Consider the following 21,516-nt stretch of genomic DNA (forward strand, 5'->3'; position numbering starts at 1 on the left):
TGACGTTTGAGAGCGGCTCAGATTAACAGGCAGATTCGAATGTAAAATCTCGCTGGCAACAACAAGCGTTTTGAATATTTTTGTATAATTTTCCAATTTAAATTAACAGTTTTGCCCGTGTTGCTGTATTTTTCCCAGGCCAAAAAAAGAGAGGGAGAAATAATAAATATTGCCGTTGGCAGCGAAAAATACGAGTTGTACTTGCTGCTGCTGCTGCTTCTATGCAATTTTTGTTGCTGTTGCTGCTGCTGCCGGTAAACCATTGTCTTAGTATCTGCTTTTGTGTGTGTTCGTAATATAATCAATTGATTGCTAATTGATAATTGTGGCATACGTAATGCGAATCGTGTTCTAAGGCAATTGCTCTATCTGCCGGATTGGATGGGTGTGCGCTGATCCTGTGTTTTCTTCAATATTTTCAGGGGGCTGGGCCTTTGGTTCTAATATTTTTATTAAAATATTCAAAACTATTCAACAAGTTAAATGGTTTTTTTTAATATTTTTAGGGGGCTGTGCTCCTGATTCGTATATTTTTATCAGAACAATAAATGGTGTATTGGATTAAATTCTTGTACAACAAAGTTGAGCTACTTTTTACCATATTTGGAAGGAATACAGCCCTACCCATTGTCTGGGTCTCAACTGAAATTCCCACTTCCCAATCGTATATCTCCGATTACAGCGCCTTGGCTATTATATTTGACATTTTGCCATTCGATTCATGTGCGCATATACTGACTTTTTTGGCCCATTCACCACCTGACAGCATTCACATTCGCAGTTATTACACATTTTATGTGGTTAATTATCAAATTATATTGTAGTTTGGCCTGTCTCGATGGATTAGCGCATTCGAGGCTCGTACGTGACCACGCGGCGTATGCGCAATGGCCACGCGGTGTTCGACACATTACGCATACGCGGCGTTGGCCAAGAGAAAACCGCAGTTGGAGCGTTCTCGGGGCATGTGCAGCGGGGGCTGGAGTGGAAAATTGAAATGATAATTGCACTTGCCCCACCCACCCCCAGTGAAAAAAGGGGAAAAACCCAGCCCACGCCTTCCTGCTCCACATTATGAGCGATGAAAGATAAATACGCTGGTTCGGCTTTTCGGATTTTTGGATTTTTGAATTTTTGGCTCTCGGTTTTCCGCGATTTGTTCGATTCGCGTTGTTAACATAAAATCGCAATTAGTGGGCACTTTGTGTGTGGGGCAACGGCAGCCGCTGCTTGTATGCGGTTCTGTTTTATTAATAATCTCTTGTTACAAAATTATGCAAAACAATTTATCACAAATTTGTTTCTGGGGGGCTGTTTACCATTGTTAGATTTTTTTGCCCCGGCTTGGGCGTGGCTTTTGCGAAAAATTTGCATTTACATTCCTTGGGCATTTTCTTAAGCTACCTTTTTTTAAGCATAGATACATTTTTGGCATTTTTGGAATAGTTTTTTTTGAGTTAAAACCCCATATAATTGTTCAATTATAATTTAAGAGGTAAATTTGATTTAGAGTTTCAATTGTGTTGCATTGCTTTGCGTATCGCACATAAATTAGGCACTTTAATGGTTTGCTAAATGAAATATAAAGGCATTTCTGCTCTGGTTTGTTATTCTGTTTAAATGAAATTTGAATTGAGTAAATATCAAATTTATTGACACCTTAATGTTTACGGCCGGGCCAACAAATTGGCGCTGCATATAGAGTGTTGTTGCCGGCCTGCAACATGTGTTGCAAGTTGTTGCAGCTGTCAATAGAGGCGGTCACGTCATGTTGCTGTTGCTGTTGCAGCAGTTGCTGTTGCTGTTGTTGCCGTTGCAGTTGCTGCTGCTGCCTCGTTGCATTGTCAAAAATGTGTTGTTGTCGGTGCCCGTTGTTAAGTGTTTTGCCTTTGCATATTTCTGGCATGTCTGGCATGTTGTTTAACACCCTGTTATACCCAATCGAAGCCATGTCCATGCAAATTTACCAAAGACATGGACGCAGCGAGCGGGGGGCAAGTCAATCAGACTCTTAGCTGACCAACAAATCAGCTTAAGACAACAGACACACACACACACATCCGAGTTTTGCTGGGTAAAAAACGAACTTCTTCTCGAGAGAGCCAAAAAGGGAAACAAAAATCGTGGGGTGTATCAAATATTTGAACAGAAATTTGCCTGCTAGGGAAAAGTCATTGAAAGTCATTTGCCAACGGCCCGGCCCCGCCCACACTTCCGCCCCCTCTTGACCTGTCCGCAACGACATTTGTTACACTTTGTTTGCCTTTCGGCTGCTTCTCGTTGTCGGCCAAAATGCAAAAAGAATCGAAAAAGAAGGCGAAAAAAGCAGGCAAATCCCTCTAAACGGGCAAAAACCAACCAGTGGATGTGAGGCAGCTGCGAACGATTCTCAAATCGCATCAAATATCAACCGAGCATACGTTAAATGCCTCAAATTGAGTTAAAGTGCCGACGCCCGTCTATCCGTCTGTGCCCCTCTCGCTCGCTCCCGCTCCTCGTCTCGCTTCCACACCCCAGCAGGACAAAGGCCTGTGGCACCAGCACAGGAGCCGGGGAAAAAGGCAAACTACAACTGCAAATGGTGGGTAAAAAAATCACTTCCACACGATGCCCAGGAATCGACGGGGCGAGGGCAGGCCGAGGAGTTTCTGGCAAGGAAACGTATTTCTCTGAGAGGCATTGTTAGCATATTTAGCAAGTTGCTCAGAACAGTCGGTCTTTTGGCCGTACGCCTTGATTTGGCCAAGCTATGATCGAAAAACCGCAAAGAAAAATATTTTTGGCCAAAATCTGGCTACCATTTTGAGTCACAAAAAATTTGTTTTTTGGCTGCTGTAAAACAAATAAAAGTCAGAATGAGGAACTCGTTGTTTAATTTCGAATCTATTGCAATTCAAATCTAAATTTTTTTTAATTTTGAAAAATTTTTTCAAAAAATCGTAATGCACCTACCTACAAAAAATGCGAAATATGGTCAAAAATAAATTGTTCCCAAAGTGATGGGGATCGTTAGCAGAGGTAGCCAGCTGCTCAAAACAGTCGGTCTTTTAGCTGTACGCCTTGTTTTGGCCAAGATACGCTTAAGAAACAGCAAAAAATGTTGTTTGTTACCAAATTTAGAAGCCGTCCCAACTTTGTGAGCGCCCCTCGCAGAGCTGCACTCCCCACGCACATGAGCGCATATTTGGCTTGGCTCCATTTCAGGACGCACGGCCAGGATGCAGGAGCACCCAGCCGACGCCACTGGCTCCGCACCTTTTTTATGCCTTTTGCGTCGCCCCTGCCGGCCTGCCTTCCATTGAATTGACTTTGGCCTGGCTGGCATGTCCTGGCCGCATGTCCTGGCCGTCCCGGCTGTCCTGGCCACTGATCCCGACTCCTCGCCGACCGAGTGGCTGAGTGCCTGCTGTCATCATTGCCTCGTTCATCGACACTTTGCTTTTTAATCAATTTAACAATTTTTTGTTGTTCGTCCCCGCATCCTTTGGGTGTCCTTGCTTCGGGGACCCGCTTGCCAAGGCGCCTGCGGACTCGCTTCGGCACAGGCACATACGTATCCACATGCACACGGGGGTATGTGCAAAAGTAATTGACAGTTCGGCTCTCTGGGTCCTGGCATCCTTGGGATGCACAATCCTTCGCAGCCTCCTTAGTCGATCCGTCCGTCTAAAACGCCGACAGTTGTTTCTCCGCCCTGTGTGTGCATTTGCTAATTAGTTTGCCCAGGCATCCGAGGACATGTGTCCGCCCTGACTACTTGATTTTCCAATTCTTTCTGTTTTCCCAGCCCTGCTTTTTTTGCCACTCGTTCTCGGTGCGAGTGTCTAAAAAGGAAATGGACTCATCAGTTTGTTTGTTTGTTTGCTTGCCATTTCTTCATTCTTCTGCCATCCATGCCTAATGAAGTTGATTTGCCAGTAAACAGAGGAATGTCCTTTGCATCGAACTGGAAATGAGTTAATCGAGTAGCTCTGCTTTACTATTTTTTGGGAATTTTGCCAATTGAATGGCCTTCGTTTAGGCATCGAAAAGCACAGAAACTAATTAAGATTGATCTGCTGTGTGAGGAGATTCCTTTGTTGCCCATATTGGTTGCTTTTCAAAGGGATTTCTTATATGTCGAAGTAAATATCATTCTCCTCATTACTTTATTTTTTGTATTTTTCATTACTTTTTTTTGCCTCGAGAGCCAATTAGGTTTTCTTCTTCAAAAAGTTTTGCTTTTATTGATTAGTTTTGAAAAGGAATTTCATATGTTATAACACGCCTTAGCAATGACCATCTATCCCTATACCATTATCTTCTGGTATTTTTTCAGTACGCTTTCAATTACTCCTAGTATTTTCATTATTATTTAAAATGAGCCAACTAGTTTTTCTTCTTCAAAGAGCACAAAACTTCAATTTTTACTTTTACTGACTAGTTTTGAAAAGGAATTTCTTATGTAGTAATGAGCATCTATCTCTATCCCATTATTTTCTGGTATTTTTTCAGTAGCCTTTCAATTACTCCCATTATTTTGTGGTATTTTTTCAGTAATTTTTAAATTGACTGCCATTAACTAAAGTGTCAATTAGTATTTGTTGGACTAGTTTTTTCCTGGAGCATTTCCAGTTTTCAGGGCCCTCCTCTCTTGGGATAATTTTCCATGCCCATTCTCATTTTCATTCTGATCATCGCTTAAGCCCCCCGGCCCCCTCACCCTCCTTTGGCTAATGAAAATGTTTTCCGAGTGTCTGAGATGCACATTTATAATTGAACAATTTACCAGTTTCCCTGGCCAGATTCAAAAATAACTTTATCAACTGCCTCCTCGACTTTTCCCCCTCCCCCTCCCCCTCCCGCTCTTCCTTCGGCCGCAAGTCTAGTTTTGTTGGTAGGAAAACACTGGCTGCATGGGCCACAGTTAACGCAGTTAAATATTTTCCGCTTAATTTAACAGGAATTTCAATTGACAGACGTGAGCACGAAGTTGTTGTTGTTGCTGGTGTTGCTGCTGCTGTGGTTGTTGCTGTTGCTGTTGCTGTTGCTGTTGCTGTTGCTGCTGTTGTCGTCTGGGCAACGCATGATTTATGCACTCACACTTGGCGAGAGGAAGAGGAAGAGATAGATGACTGCGGTTGCACCGCCGTCAATTTCCATTAGACGCTGACCTTGTCAACATGTTGCCGGGCCAGCAGCAATGGCAATTGCTTGTTGCCGCTGTTGCTGTTGCTGCTGTGCTGTTGCCGTTGCAGCAGCAACATTCGCTGCCGGCGTCGCTGCTGTGGCTCGCGTTAAGTTGACAATTTACTGACAAATGTGTAAATTGCATTTGATCTTGTTGCTGTTGCTGCGTTAATTTATGCGCCTGGCATTTCAAGGAAAAAACACATAAAAAAAGAAAACCCGCGGGGCGGAGGAGCAACCATAGCAGCCGCTGCAGCGGCGACCTTGATGGCCAACTTCCGCGTTTTACAGTTACACTTTGCCCATTCGCAGTTTTCCCAGGCCTCTATGGAATTTTCTGCGAGTGAGCGGCGGAAAAGGTTGTGAATATCATTTGCCAATAAGCCTGTCACCTCATATATACATATATATCAATAAGGAGAACCAGAAAATATTTATTAAAAAAATAAAAAATAAGGACTTGATTTCTTAAAGTAAAAATGAATTGTTTTATCTTTCTAATTTAAACTTCCGGAAAACATACAATATTGCATATAAATATAACAAATATATAAAAAAGAGCACTTCTTATTAAAACAAAATTATTTATATATATTATTTAGGCTACCAAACAAACCAATTTATCATATCATAAAATATTGTTTAAAGTTCCCTTTTTCTTGGTATACTCGTTTAACCTTATTTTAATTCAAAGCAAGATCTAGTTTTATCACTTTTACCACCGTTTTCAATTCCAGTTTGTTGAACACCTTTGCCAATAAAGTCAGGTCTTTAGCTGAGCAACAATATTACTACCTTGCATTTTACGACTCAAACATGCAGTTATCATAGTACAATTTCTTAAAAATAATATATATATACCAAGTTCTCGTAGGTAACTTGGGCTTTGAAGGGCTCTTATGTTGTAGTTATTATTACTTATGCATACTTAAAGAGCTTTGAACTCGTACTCACCTTATGGGCTCTGATGGATGTGCCCTCTGAACAAACTAGTGTGACGTCCACCAGGCTCCCGTCTTGTAGTAATTGACTAAACACCCCTAACAGGTTGGATTGGTAATTGTTCCACCTCAAGCAGTAGTGCTCACTGCCCATGTCGGTGACAGCTTACGCTGCTGCAAGAACGGAAAAGAACAGAGTGTGCAAGGTGTGTAATTAGTAATCGGTTGCGTTGGGCAGGTGGGCAAAAGGTATTTTACTCGAGAGCAAGTGAATCGACTCTCAAGAATAATAATTTCTTGATTTCGTGTGCGGCTGGCACTAATTGAAATTGCGTAATCGACCGCAGATACATGCACTCAGATAGGTGTATCTTTGTATCGGTATCTTTAGATGCAATTAATGCCGCTGCGCTGGCACAAATGCCAAACAAATTGCGAAATCTTGCCCAGGGTTCACAGATGTCACTGCCACCCAGCAAAATCGACAAAAAAAAAAAACGGCTGTTTTCAGGGGGTTATCTGCGGGGGTACGAGGCAATCGAGGGCGTGACTAGGCGTGTCGCGGCGTTATTTCCATGGCAAAACGCTGACTAGGCAGTTTCATCCAAGTTTGCTTTTTACACTGCCTGCTTGGGCCACAAAAATACCCAGTTCCTGGCCGAATTTTACTCTCCTGCCTCCAGTATTCCATCAACATGCTATGGAATGGAGTGGTTATGGAGCACCGGACACCGCTTTCCATATTCTCAGACACTTTCAACCTTTTACTTTGATTGGCAGTTAAGTTTCTGAGCCGGCTTTAACTGTCTCCTCGCAGATCGCGCCATCAGTTTGCATTAATTTGATGGCTAAATAATTAATCGGGCCGCCGCCTGGGCCCGGGCAATCAACGAAACGATCTGAAATTAGGCAGGGCCCCCACCCCGAAAAGGAAGGGGGCAAAAAAATCAGAAAGAAAGAACTCGCCAGCGAACACCAAGCCCCAATGGTAACAGCAAACATTTCCGGCCAAACAACGCTGTTTTGATGGCTAACTGTCGCTGTTGGTGTTGGAAATCTCAGTTGCAGCGGGCCAAAATGGGGAAAAAAAGCGAAATAATAACGAAGCAATAAACTCTGAATTTATTTCAACAAATAAAACTTTGATTTATTGCACTACGCACCGGGCACACAGCATGCCACGGATCTCGGTCCCAGCGCCCCTGGAAAAGCAACCCCCTTTCGCCCCGTGAGCCCCTGCCAGCGGAGCCCCTCGAGGCGATCTCGCAGCTCGATAACGATATTATAGAGGAGTTAGAATCTGTATCTGAGTATCTGAGGCCATTGCGATCGTAAAGCGTAAATTACGCATGCATTTTGTTATTTCCCTGTCCCCCTCGCTCTTTTCCCCGCCTTTCCTCTGGGCTGGAAAATTCGTGCGAACCTTCAGTGGGGCACACAAAACACTTGGCACTGAAAAAAGCCATTGGAAACATAAATTTGCCATTAAAATGGTTAGCACTCGATTATTTCGTTTTCTAAAAAATAATAGAGCTGTTTCTATAGCTGAAAAAGATGCAATTTCCTCTAATCTATACAGTTCATATGGGTTTTTTTAGAAGTCTTCTTTTCTGAAGCGGTTCTGTAAGCTCTTCTTTTGCTAAAAGTAAATAATCTGTTATTACCATTATGCTTTACATCTTGTATATTTTTAAAATCAATTTATTTCTTGCTTTTCGAAGATGTGTGGTAAACATTTAATTATTTTATTTTATAAAAAATAAATAAAAAAATATTTCTATAGCTTAACCAGTGGTAAAAACTGAACTTTTCGTAGGTTGAATATTATTTAAATGCTTTCTTTAATTTTAATTATTCTACCGAAGCTTGTAAAACATATTCTGATATTTAAAGGCAGGCCACTCTTGCATTTCCATATTTTTCAACTGCTTATTGCAAGTGTGCTTTTGCTTTTGGAAAACTTTTTGTGTTTCCTTAACCTTTTCACAGTATTTCCCATTCAGTTAAAGATCGCACACTCACACACAGTGAGGAAAAGCCAAAATGTTGGCCTGGAAATTATGGCCCAAGTGGCAGGCAACACGCAATGGCTAAAGGTCGACACATCGGCAGCAGCAGCAGCAGCAGCAGCACAGCAGCAACATCAGCGGCAACAGAGGGAAAACTTCTGGTTTCTTTTTTAGCCTTTTTCCATTTGCATGCAACGGCAGGTCGACACTTAATTAAGAGAAGTTGCCAGTGGCCATGTTGCTGCTGTGCGGCAATGTTGCTGCTGCTGCTGCTGCTGGCGTGTTGCTGCTGCTGCTGCCCACGCATGATTTTTGAATTAGCGCTGTGTGTAGTAACAACAACTAATATAATTGACAGTTGTTGCTGCTGTTGCCGTTGTCGCTGCTTTGCCTACGTGTTCTGTTGCAGACGTCAATGACTGCCTGCAATGCATGCTAAGTAGCAGAAATATAGACAAGAAAAAAGGCAGCCGAGCCCCAGAGAAAGCCGCTAAAAAATAGCAGAGAATAAAGAAAAAATCTGCTGTGTTGCATGCAATTTGGGTCTGTTAATTGTTGTTGCTGCTGCGATTTATGCCGCTTGCATGCTAATTATGAGTGGGGCTTTGGGGAAAAGACGGCCAAAATGGGTGGGTGCCAGGTGGGGAAGGTGGGGACATGGAGGCTCGACCATTACTGACAACTAAATCAGTCAAACGATGATGGGCCGCCGCGGCTTCCTATAGAGTTTTCAGCCAAGTTAATGAGCAGCGTAAGACAGGCAGCCAGCCAGCAAAGGGGCCTCTCGGCCAACTGATCTCCCACAGCGCACAGTTTCTGGTCAAGATGCTCTTTGGGTTCTCAGCTCGAAGTTCTCAGTTCCTAGTTGGTTATTTTCAATTAAAGACCCCCGCCGATGCAGGTTCCTAAACTCAGTCAGCATATGTTGCTGCTGTTGCTGCTGTGCCCGCTGATGTTGCTGCTGTTGTTGCTGCTGCTGCTGCTGCTGCTACTGCAACGCCCGATGTTGCTGCCGTCGCTGGCCTAAAACTCATTAATATTGAAATTTGTTCGTGTGCATGAGTTATTAGCAATTTTCTAATTAAGGCTCCCTGACGAGCCGCCAACGATTCTTGGCCGCTCCTCCCCTCTGGCCCCCTTTCACCTCCCCCCTCCCCCCACCTCATGCTTGGCCGCTCACCTGAGGCGCCTGGCCCACCCCCTCGGCCACCCCCCAATGTCACACCCACAAGAAGGCCGCCGTTTTGCCTTTCATGTTTGCTTTTTCCTGCCTTTATTACTTCTTTTTTGCCACGAATGCGTTCATTCTTCTGCTCCCCAGCCACTGGAGAAATTTGCATTTGATTTATTTATTTATAAACTTAATTGCCGAGTGCTTTTTCAAGTGGGCGGGGCGGGCTGGCTGCGCAGAGTGTGAGTTGTTAGCTAATGTCGAGGGGTATTACAAATTCAGCAGATAAGCAGGGAGAATTTATTGGAATATAAACATTAAAGGCGAGGAAAAAGGGGGAATTGTGTCTTAAAATATAATAAATGTAAAATTTAAAAATATTTAAAAATATATTATATATATTTTAAGACATTTCAATTTTATGTGCATTTATAAACATTTGCTATATGACTTTCTATATTCCTAAAGTCAGAATTTTTGACGCTACCTCAGATATAAATATTATTCTGAACTATTGACTGATACAGTTATTTGTGGCAATGATAAGCTCAAGATATAATACTAATGTTATTCATAAAAAAAACTTCCTACGCAAATATCTGAATAGTTTCCCCGTTCAAAGCAGTCCATCTGCTTTCTTTTATGGCTGCGACTCCTAGCCCAATTCCAGATGGCAATCAAAGTCAAAGTCTGGTCACTGGTCACCAGATCAGACAATGATCAATGATGATCCCACCGATCCACCCCATCCCCTGGATGCACATCCACATCCACAGCCACATCCACTGGATCCACCCAGGCGAGAGTCCAGCTCCAGAAGCCCACGCACACGCCATCAGCCCACAAATGCTTGATGTTGCAGTTACCGTTGAATGTTGCTAGTTGCCAGTTGCCAGTTGCCGGTTGCTGTGGCTGTTGCCAGTTGCCAGTTGCCAGTTGCCGTTGCCTGCTGCATCCTTGGAGTGGCAGTGCCGCGGCAGTTCTTGTGGCCCACAGCTGCAACCTTTTGTGGTCCAGGCCAGCAGACAACACACTTGACTGATGAAGGCAGAGTCCCCGCCCGGCCACTTGTTTTCGCGGGCTAGGTGAACTGCGTGTGAGTACGCCTACGTGCGATGGCGGCACATTTTAAATCAAAAAGAAGGGCGCACGATGCAGTTCGGCTGAGTTCCAGTTGAGTTTCAGCTGAGCTGCGGTTGAGTCTCAGCTATGCCGCGCCTCGTTTTTCTCTCTACTCGATTATTAATTGCGATATGAGGGGGAGGCCGAGGGGGGCGCGGGCTGACAGTCACTGTGCACCGAAAAAAATGTGCTGTTCTTTGTGATTGAACACTTTTTGTATGCTAAAGCGATGTATACCTACCCCTTTTTAGTCTTTAAAACAAAGATCTATTGTAAAAAAAAATTAACAAAATTTATATAAAAAGTGAAAAAAAAATCAAAAAAAAATTTTCGACTTTAAGTTATTTATTTTTTAGTGCAGCTATATTTTAATAATTGTCTTTACGTTTATTAAAGTATATAAAAAATTTCAGTATCAAAAATATTAGTTAATAAATGTCAAATTAAAAATTCAAAAGTTCAAAAGACGTGAACCCGTGCGCTCCTACATGTTTTGATTTTTTTAACAATTGGAAAGCTGATTTAATAATTTCGGTAAAAAATTTTAAAGTAAGGGATATTGTTATGCTTAATCATGAACTTAAGACCCTTTCAAAAATAAACCACATTTTTAGTTTGATGCTGTAGCTGTTTTTTCTTCAGTGTAGGGGTGTTTGAGCTGCAAAACAGTTGCAATTTTGCTGTTGTTCGCGTTGTTTGAAATTCGCCGACACCGTTTGCGATTATCATAATGCTGCCTGCGCAGCTCATGTTGCTGTTGCTCTTGTGCTGTTGCCGCTGTCGATGTGAATGATGATTATTTTGATAAGTTGCGCAACATGTTGCTGCCGTGCTGCGATTTTCCCTGCCATTCCAGATGGGCATCTCTGCTCCTCAATGGCATCTTAATTGTTCCGCCGGCCGACCATCAACATTGTTGCCAAGGTGTTGCCCCCTCAAATTGCCGCTTGTCACTGTGCGGAAGTTGCAGCCGCAGCAGCAGCAGCAGCAGCAGCAGCAACTGCTGCAATAACGCGAGCAACAACTATGATTATAAATGCTTTTTATTGATTTATTAATCGTTGTCTGCTCACTGGTGAAAGGATTTCGCTCTGGGCCTTAGCGCATAAATTTCCAAAGCGTTTAAAGCGGATCTCAGCCGCCTTTCCCGCACCTCCCCCCGCCTCTCCAGCTGCAGTTTCCTGCCAGCACAGCTTTCTATTGTTGCCTTGGCAAGTTCAAAGTGGCAAACGCTTTTGGCCAGCTGCTCTCTGCAGCTCCCACTTTAAGTGCTGACCCACGCCCACACCCCTTAAAAACAAAAAAAAAAGGCGCACACACCCACGACGGACAACAAAAAAAGGGATTGCTGCCTCGAGTTGCGTAAAGAATAAAAACAACAAAAAGCAGCCGCTAAAAAATGAAAGAAATATATGCAAAATTATTACCGAAAAATGATTAGGCTTAAGGAGTGTGTTGCAGAGCGTTGTTGCACTGTAAGAAAATACTGAGTAAGTTCCGACAAGTAAATGCTATGCACTTGAAATGATCATTGATTTTTATAAAAAAAATTATATTAAAAAGTGTGAGTAAACAACAAAATCATAGTATAAATAAATAAAAAGTGTGTTACACACACATACATTTCTGTTCTGTGTTCTGTGTTGCATGTTGATTTTGGCTATGGCTATGGAGAGCTCCTGAGGCTTGAAAATATTTTAAAGATGTATTATTTGGACTTGGCCAAATATTGCGTGCTCTCTGCCCCGCATTAGCATAATTTTCGCGTTAATTTTCGTGCAGTGTGACCACAGATTGCTTTGTGTTGCTGCTGCTGCTGCTGCTGCAGTGTTGCTGTTGCAGCGTTGCATTTGCAGTGCTGCCACCTACAATATGTATGGCTTAGGTGTCGCCTTTGTGGCACGAACATGACTTTTGGCGGCGCATGCGTGTTGCCTGGCAGTTTGTTGCCAGTTGCCTTTTGCCATTGCAAATGCAGTTGCAGTTGCTGTTGCAGTTGCTGTTGCTGTTGCTGTTGCTCCACTGATTTACTGGCCATTGCCGTTGCTGTTGTTTCGTTTTTGGCCAGAGATAAGCGGGGACAAACAATACAGTTGCTGCTGCACAATTTGCAGTTATTTGTGGGACGATAAGCCACGGCAGCAGCAGCAGCAACAACGGCAGCAACAGCAGCAACATCAGCGCGGTACGGCAGCAACAAGTGCCGCTGCTGTTGTTGCTGCTGCTGCTGCTGCTGCCGCTGACATATTGCTGGCAGGCGCAGGTCAGCGGCAATTGAAAGGCAATTAAATCAGATGCCCAGACACAAAACGAGATCACTCACAAAAGTCCGAGTCAGAGTTGAGTGTTTAGTGCTCTGCAGTTTTTCAGTTTTCAGCTTGCAGTTTTGCAGGCAGCAACAGAAACAGAAACAGCCTTGAAACGAGACGATTGCCGCTGCTGCTGTCGTTACTTTGGCCACAAAATTTATATTATTAGCCAATTGTTGCTGCGGTGCAGGCCATGATGAAACGGTCGCTGGTGTTGCTGCCGCTGCTGCTTTTTGCGTGTCGAATTTGACTATTTGTCGGGTTCTTTCTGCCGTTGTTTCGCCGCCGTTGCCATCGTTGCGCAATAATCATTTTCAATTTTCATATAAACATTTTGTTTCTTTTTGCGGCTGCAGCAGCAGCAGCAGCAGCAGCAGCAACGGCTGCCTTCACCTCGTTGCCGCAAATCGTTGCACGTTGCCATTGCAATTATTCGCCAGGCATTGCGACAGCAACGGCAGCAGCAACAACGTGCCAAGACCACCCAATAGACATTAAAGTTTAATAAGCTAGGGCTCAGTATTGCTGCTGCAGCTGTGCGGCATTGGAATGTTGCTGCTGTCACAGAGGCACTGCTGATGCGTTCGGGTCACCGTCAACCAGCAACCTGCAACCAGCAATCTGCTGGCTGCAATCTGCAGCCTGCTGCGTGCCAGGCGGAAATGTTCTCAATTTCTCCTCGAAAACTAATCAACTTTAGTCAAAAGTTGACGGCAGCAACACCTGGCCGAGATCTTTTTAGCCAGGAAGCGGCAAATGTGGCTCAGAATGTGCGTAAAGTGCTGCAGCAAGTGCAACATCGGCTCGTGGCATAAACAATTTCCGGGGGGTTTTCAGCACGAGTGGGCCGAGACCACCGTCAGGTGGCCAGGAAAGCAGACACACTTTTCCGGCGAAGAACAGAAGCCGTTTAGGCTGCACAGACTTAATTGGGACAGGTTAAGTCACTTTTTAAGGCAAATCAGATTCAGCAAGTTCATAAAATAATATTTTATAAACTATTTTTCATATTTTATTAGATAATATCATTAATTTTACCATTGGGTATGTCTTAAAATCAGCCTTTTCCTAAGAGCAATCAGCAACATCGCCCATAATTGCTGACATGTTGCACTGGGCGCGTGCTCCATTTTATCAACCTTTTCAACAACGATGACAACAGCAACTTGCAACTTGCAACCTGCAACAGCAGCAGCAACAGCAGCACTTTGATATGGCACACGCAATGCCCATTTGTCCGCCATCTGCCATACACACACATAGAGTTTTTGATAAATGCTTGCTGAGCCGCAAAAAAGATTTATGATTATTGCTTTGTAATTTGTGTTTAAAATATGTGCCGCCTTGTTGTTGCTGCAGTTGTTGCCGCATTGGCGGTGCATAAAAATCAATTAGCAGCCCCGAAATCAAAGAAGCTCGGCCACCGGCAGCAGCAACGGTTGCCTTGGGTGCATAAGCAATTAATGTTGCCCGTTGGCCGTTGATGGCCTGCAGCAGCGCCACCTATCGGCAACCTTAAATTTGTTATAGCCCAGCAAAAGGAGCACCAACAGAGTACAGTTGACACAAGCTACATAAGGATATTATCATATTATATAAGAAAAAATAGATCAAGTTTGGTTTATAACTTGTGCACATACAACTAGACTCTAATATTTATCACACAAACCTAAAAAAACTCAAAATATTATTTAAAAATGATGTTACTTATGGATTACTTTCAACTAATGCCATCAAAACCTGAAGCTAAGACCATATTTTGAATGCTTTCCCGTTGAGTGGACTGCTGTGGGTCTAATCCCTTGTGTTTTGTCATTAGGCAGCTTTCACTGTACCTGGGGGCCGCGCCGCTTGTCAGCTCTCTAAGCAGCCAATTAATGTTGCTGCCGTTGCAGCAACAACGGCAACATGTTGCATGCAGTGCAATTTATTAATGAGATTGCCCGGTTGATTACAAAAAGGCAAAGAGCCAGAGACCCATGCTGCTGTTGCTGTTGTTGTTGCTGCTGCTGCTTTGGCTGTTGCTGTTGTCGCACGCAGCAGCGGCAACATGTTGCTGTTGCCAGCGGGTGTTGCACATTTATTGAGCGCTTATTAGAGACTCCATCGTGCGTGCACCGCCCCGCAATCGACCCACACACCAAATTAGGTGTCAAATGACAATGGAGGGGTGTGTGAGTGGGGCTCACTGATAAAAAATGTGGCTTAGATTAAAGAAAATTAAGAAATTTGATTTTCCCACTAAAATAAAATAAAAAAATATTGTGCAAAATACAAAACAAACATATAAAAAGCAAGACTTAATTTAACAAGATTTGAATTAAGATCGAAATTATTAGATGCGATGTAAGACTTATTTACTTGAGGCATTTTACAAATTCATTTTATCAATATAATATAATATAAAATTTTCAAATATATTTGAATTAAAAATCTTGAAAATGTACTTTTGAATTTACTTTCCTTTAGTTTTTATCAGTGTTGCAAGTGCTGTCAGTGGAACTAGGGGAAGGGGCGTAACTGCTGTGGGAAGGCGGCGAGGGGGTGGTGTTTTGGGGGATTTTTCATATTTTTTTTTCGGGGGTGTTGACGCGCAGCTGGCGCGTATTAAGGTCAAAGAGCGATCGCAATCGCAATCGGATCGTGTCGCCCAGCAGCTGTCAAACTCAATTCGCAATTCGACTTTGCCGCATGCAAAGGTCAGTCGCTGCAGCTGCCACAAGATTTTCGACATTAACTTGCCACACACCAACACACACACACACCCCCTGTGCTGTTTTTTTCCCCCACTTTTTTTTCGTCCGCTTAGCATCATAAAAATGTCAAAGCTTTATTTGCCCGCTTCTTGTTGCCGTTGTTGCTGTTGCAGTTGTCGCCCCTGTTGTTGCTGCGGCCATTGTTGTTGCCACGGTGGCGGCTAATTGGCGTGTCATTGGCTGGAACGCAGGCATAAATCTGTTATTTTATACTCGCCTCGTATGTGCAACACACACGGCGTATGAGTAATGTGAGCGAAAAAACGGAACGGAGCACAATAAATCGATGGCGGGAGGGGGTGGGCTTAGAAGGTGTAGAACAAAGGGATGGAAAATGTATTTTCTTTGATTTTTAGCCAAAAAAAGCACTGACATTTTCTCATTATCCACCAGTTTGTAACCCTTTTTTTATGCCCCACCAGGAGGGTTTTTTGTCCTATTAAATATTATATTTAATTGCAGGTTTTTCGATTTCAATTTTGCTAAGCTTCTCCTTAACTTATTTTACTTTTCTATGTTTTTTTTTATTTCCAATATGCTTAAATCCTTTTTTTGTTGAGTTTATTTATTACTCTATTTGGACTATTTTATGAAAATCTAGATGCCGTTTCTTTAATTATATTTTTTTAGCCTCTTTTGAACCTATTTTATTTTTGTATCTAAATTACAATTTTCTTAATACTCCATACACTTTTCAGAAAAGTGCAAATGCTTTTCCTACGGCCGTTAATTACTCCTCCATTTCACCATTCACTTTTATCTCTCCATCAGCCAGCAATTTCTCATTTACCACTTTTCATCGCCCGCCTTGGCCGCCAATTACGGACCCCGCTTAACCCCCCGGTGCACCGCCTTAACCCACTGGGCCCCCGCCCACTGGCATTCCCGCTGAGCGACCAAATTAACCCACATCAATCACAATGCAAAAAATCTCCATTTTAATTTGAGCGCAACTTTAAGGAGTTGTGTCAGTTATTTTTAAGCCAATTTTCATAGCTAAAAATAAAAACGAGAAAAATCGCTGGAAAAGCGGGGCTAAAAATACCCGTAAAGAAGGGAGTGGGGAGCGGGGAGAGGGGAGGGTGAACGGAAAATCTCTGTCAAAATGCCTTTGCTCATGTTTGGAGTATATCAATCCGATTCGCCGTCTCTCTCTAGAAAAGGACGGGTATACCGCTCCTGCTCCCTCTCTCTCGGCCGTTGTTAATACAATAATGGAACGCGGTCTGTTATAATATTTACAGCTTTGAATTAACTAACGAGCTCAGAGCGAACCGGTTGCAGCAGCGCCACAAAAGCAACAATAGCAACAGGTGTTCAGCGAAGGCGACGCGGAACGCATGGAACTATCCGGAACAGGTTGGAACGTTTCGGAATCCGTTGTTATGTTGCACTCGAAAAAATGTTTTTTTAAACTTTCCAGCTCTCTTTTTCCCAAAATGTTGTATTACAATAGCTGCATTCTTGATAAGGATTCAATGAGATAAAAGTTCCAACAATGGAGGCTGATGAACGTGAAACAACTATCCTAAGATACAATGTGTGCGAAAATTGTCAAAAAATATTGTTCCAAAAAGTCACGGCAATCGTTAATATATTTAGAATGCTGCTCAAAACTGTCGGTATTTTGGTTATACGTTTTAATTTGACCAAACTACGATTGAAAATACGTAACGAAAAATCATATTTTTGACCAAAAACGGAATCCCATTTTTCGTACCCAACAAATCAGTGTTTTGGCTGGCAAATTGCCAAGAAAGGTCAGAATTAGGAGTGCCATATCTCGCTGAGCTCGTATCTTAATTCCCAATGCAATGGCATTCAAATCCCAAAATGTTAAATTTTTGACATATTTCGTTAAAAAAAAAGTGAAAATAAAATATGCCTAAATTGGTCCAAAAAATATTGTTCCAAAAAGTCAAGGAAATCGTTAGTATATTTAAAATGCTGCTCAAAACTGTCGGTATTTTGGTTATACGTCTTCATTTGACCAAACTACGATTGAAAATACGTAAAGAAAAATCATATTTTCGAACAAAATCGGAATCGCTTTTTTTGTACCTAACAAATCATGGTTTTGGCTGGCAAATTGCAAAGAAAGGTCAGAATAAGGAGTGCCATATCTCGTTGAGCTCGTAGTTTAATTTCCAATGCAATGACATTCAAATCCGAAAATGTTAAATTTTTGACATATTTCGTCAAAAACAAGTGAAAATAAAATATGCGAAAATTGGTAAAAAAATGTTTTTTCCCTAAAGTGAAGAGGATCGTTAGCATAACAAGCAAGCTGCTCAAAACAGTCGGTCTCTTAGCTGTACGCCTTGATTTGGCTAAAATACGATGGAAAAGTCGCAAAAAATATTAAATTTTTGCCAAAAATCTGAATCTTGTTTCAGTGCATCCGCCGAGATGGCGAGCCTCGTGCCGACTTTCACTCATCCGACTGCCACACCCCCGTGCACCAGATCCGCCCCGCCCCCTGATCCTCGCGGATCGCAGGCCAACTGCCCACACGCTAATTGAGGCAAACAAAAACGCACGAACGGAACGCAATCGAGGAGGCACCAGATCGGACCACCAATGCAGCAGCAGCAGCAACTTGCAACCGTTGCTGCTGCAACTGCCACATGCAACATGCCACTCACCCAGACAGAGCCTCATGCTCCGCATTGGTACGCCACAAAAAAGGAATAAAACAAAAAAATAGAGGAGAAAAATTCCCATAAACAAACAAACACTTGACTTGATTGTGGACGCGACTCGGTTGGGGGACCAAAGCCTGGGCCACCGGATCGGGGGCCTCGATTGTTATGGATGCGGCCTGCCCCAACCAAAACTGCAACTGCATCGGCACATCAAATTATGTTTAATTTATGCCCGGCACAAGACGCCAAGTGGATCAAGTGCAGGAGGAGCTTTTTGGCTGAGAGATGATAATATCCTAACATTTGTTTACTCAAATATCTAAGGCCTAAAAGATGGCATTTCATCAAGCAACTTTTTAATACTTTTTGCTATACTATCCATATTTTTGAAGTAAAAAGTTCTCTTTAATACTAATTAAAAAAGATTGTTGTTTCAAATGTTGTACTTATCACATCAATATATTATATATGAGTATATCCTTATACACAATTAAAAAAAAATTGGAAAAAATCTAAAAATTAGAGAAGTATGCTAAACAGTATTTAAATATATCTAAAAGTAAATTAGAAATAAAAGGAAAAATAAATACAACTCGATCGTAGAATTTCGCTGGATAGTCATTCAAATGTTAACACTAAATTTTATCCATGGCTCGAGTAACACCAGTAGTCCCCACAAAACATTGACTTATGGGCAATGCCTCTTTTTTTCGACAGAACCAACTACTGAAACCCCGTTCGGAGGTAGTTCCCGAAAAGTAAAAAAGTGTTTGGGCACTTTGCCATTCGGAATGAACCGCCCAGTAGCCCAGTAGCCAAGGAGGCTGAGAAGGAAGCCCACGCCACATCATTCATGCCAAAACGTCACCAGGAACACATTACCGCCGCGGCAGTAACTTAAACTGCACCACCAGTTGGACCACCACATAGCAATTATCAAGGTATATGCACAGATATACATGTATATCTAAGCTGGATGTGGATCTGGGCTCTCCACTCCACTCCACTCCACTCCACTCTGCCCTGCTCTGCTCCCCTTTTGGATTCCCTGGGATACGGCTGCCGCTGCCACTGCCACTGCCACTGCCATATTTTCCATCGCCGGTCGTCGCCACAAATCTGCCAACATAATTTTGTTATTTCACTGCCACTTTGTTTGACGTGCAAATGTTTGGCTTTGCCCTGGCACTGGCCGCTTCTTGGTCTTGGTCTCGAGCACATCCTGGTTTTCGGATGATTTTTCAATTTGTGTGCCCCGTGTGCCTAAGACAAAACAAAATATATACAACGCTTGGCCAACAAAAAAATGCTGCGGTTGCAACCCGTTCCGCTGCGGTCATAAGTAAGTTTAAATTATGATGAAAGTAATTTTCTGCTTCACTGGCGAACGCCGCAGCAACTTTTAGTCAGCCTCAGTTGATTTACACCCCACAACGAGTGGGGAAAAAGTAGGAAGGTGGGCTCTAGGGCTATAGGACACACCATTGGGCGACAGGAACTGGCAACAATGGTCAAGTGTAAATTAAGTAATTGCCGGCAGGAGCAGTCGGTAACCAGTAGATAACCAGCAGGTAGCCGGTAACCAGTAGCTGCTACCGTTGTCATTAGTGACAGGCCAACACCAGAAACCGAAGGGAAGCCGGAACTGGACCCTCAAATGCCTCATAAATCATTTTGCAACACTGGAAATTACGGTACACCAAGTACCACCCATTGTGTGAACAGGACTTAGCTGTTTAAATACTACAAGCAACAACATTATTACCATTTAAATCTTTGAATAACAAATAAAGAGAATAGACTGGGACTTCAAATGCCTCATAAATCATTTTGCAACACTAGATAAATAAGAGACACCAGTACTACAAAATACCATCTATTTAAATCTTTTGCAGTAAAAAAATACAATCTTCGGAAAACGTTTAAAGATGAGTCCTAAGATTACAGTTTTACTAAAAAAGTATATATTGCATTTTAAAATCCGTAGGTTTTATCATAATTTCCTACGCCCTAAGATTAATATGGTAATAAACACGGTTCCCAAACAAATGGGCCCAGTCAAGCGGTTTAACCCACAAGTTCCCTCCAAATTGCGACATTGTTAGCCATTAACAGCGGTTCTCCAGGTAGTTGTGCAAATCTACATAATAATAATCACCCGCAATAATCTCGAAAACCGAACCCAATCCGAAACGGAAACGCAAAGACGCAAAACTAAAGACAAATTACTCACTCCCGCCCCCGCAGGGCAATTAAGCAGTGGATAAAAATAAAGGAAATCTCAAATCTTTGTAATGGACCCCAGCATATTTGTACAATTAACAGTTATTCATATTCGTTTTTCTCTATTTTTGCTGCCGGACTTCAATGGAAATTAAGATCAGACCATACCTGGTCGAAACCGAAGCATTTTCCACCGGACACTGGGACATTTCAATTGCTGGCCAGCTATAGTGGAGCAAGACCGAACAAAAAGAACCGAAAAAGATTGAAAAAGAGAAATATTTGGACCAGCAGCTGCTGGCAGGGATAACAAAAAAAAAAAAAAAATAGTGAACTCTCGTCGCCGCTGGTTCGTTTATTGCTTGCTAAAACAATTTAAAAGCAATTTGAGTCACGCTCGGGAGGCGAGGGAAAGGGGCTCCCGAATGGGCATTCATTGAATTTGCATTTTTGTTGGTCGGGCCAAGTCTGGAAGTCACCCGAATAGCCGTTGCAATTGTTAGCCAAAGTATCTTGTGCACTGGGAAAAATAGGGACCTAATCATATAGGCAATCTGGAAATTTTTTGCCTTTTTGAAACAGGCATTTATAGCTAAATACACTTTTTAGGGTGAGTGCCATAACGCCCAATAAAATTTGAAAAAAATAAAAATTTAGGTGTTAATTTAAAATAAATTAATCTTGATGAATTTTTTTTTAAGTGCTTTTACTTTAATCTAAATGGATCTAAAAAAAAACCTTTTAATTTGATAAAACTTTCCTTTTCTCTCCTTTTTTTGAATCTGTTAATAATAATGAATAAAATCCCTTTAAATAACATTTTTTCTAGGTGCTTCTCGTGTTTTGTGTGCTTTCTGTCAATTCTTTTGGTGTCAGATTTCAATTTTGTTTCGTTCATTTTCAATGCGTATCGTTTGCTTAAAGGCAACCACAGCAGCAGCAGCAGCAGCAGCAGCAGCAACAACATCAAAATAGGCATTTGGCGGCATTTTTACAAAAGCAACCGCCGCCAGTTGCAAGTTTATTAATTCAGCAACAACTTTGCAACTGTTTTGAGTCAGCAACAGCAAAAGCAACAGCAAATTGTCATCCCCCGCGGCTTGTTTTTCCCATGTGAAATTTGCATTTTCATATGCCGAAGTGCTGGCTGCAGTTGCCGATGTTGCTGCTG

The 21,516-nt window shown here is 42.4% G+C and overlaps 1 protein-coding gene across 9 annotated transcripts in view; it reads right to left on the minus strand.

The window, feature by feature from the left end:
• LOC108023946 (broad-complex core protein) overlaps nt 1–21,516 on the minus strand; it is a 156,483-nt gene that overhangs the window by 52,332 nt on the left and 82,635 nt on the right. For all 9 annotated transcript variants that reach the window (XM_050884740.1, XM_050884742.1, XM_050884738.1 and 6 more), the window contains one exon: nt 6,124–6,284. In XM_050884740.1, coding sequence (XP_050740697.1) covers nt 6,124–6,264 — 141 coding nt within the window. In that variant the 5' untranslated portion in view covers nt 6,265–6,284. The remainder of the gene's footprint in view (nt 1–6,123; nt 6,285–21,516) is intronic.

Source organism: Drosophila biarmipes, chromosome X, assembly GCF_025231255.1.
Source record: "Drosophila biarmipes strain raj3 chromosome X, RU_DBia_V1.1, whole genome shotgun sequence".
Taxonomy (NCBI): domain Eukaryota; kingdom Metazoa; phylum Arthropoda; class Insecta; order Diptera; family Drosophilidae; genus Drosophila; species Drosophila biarmipes.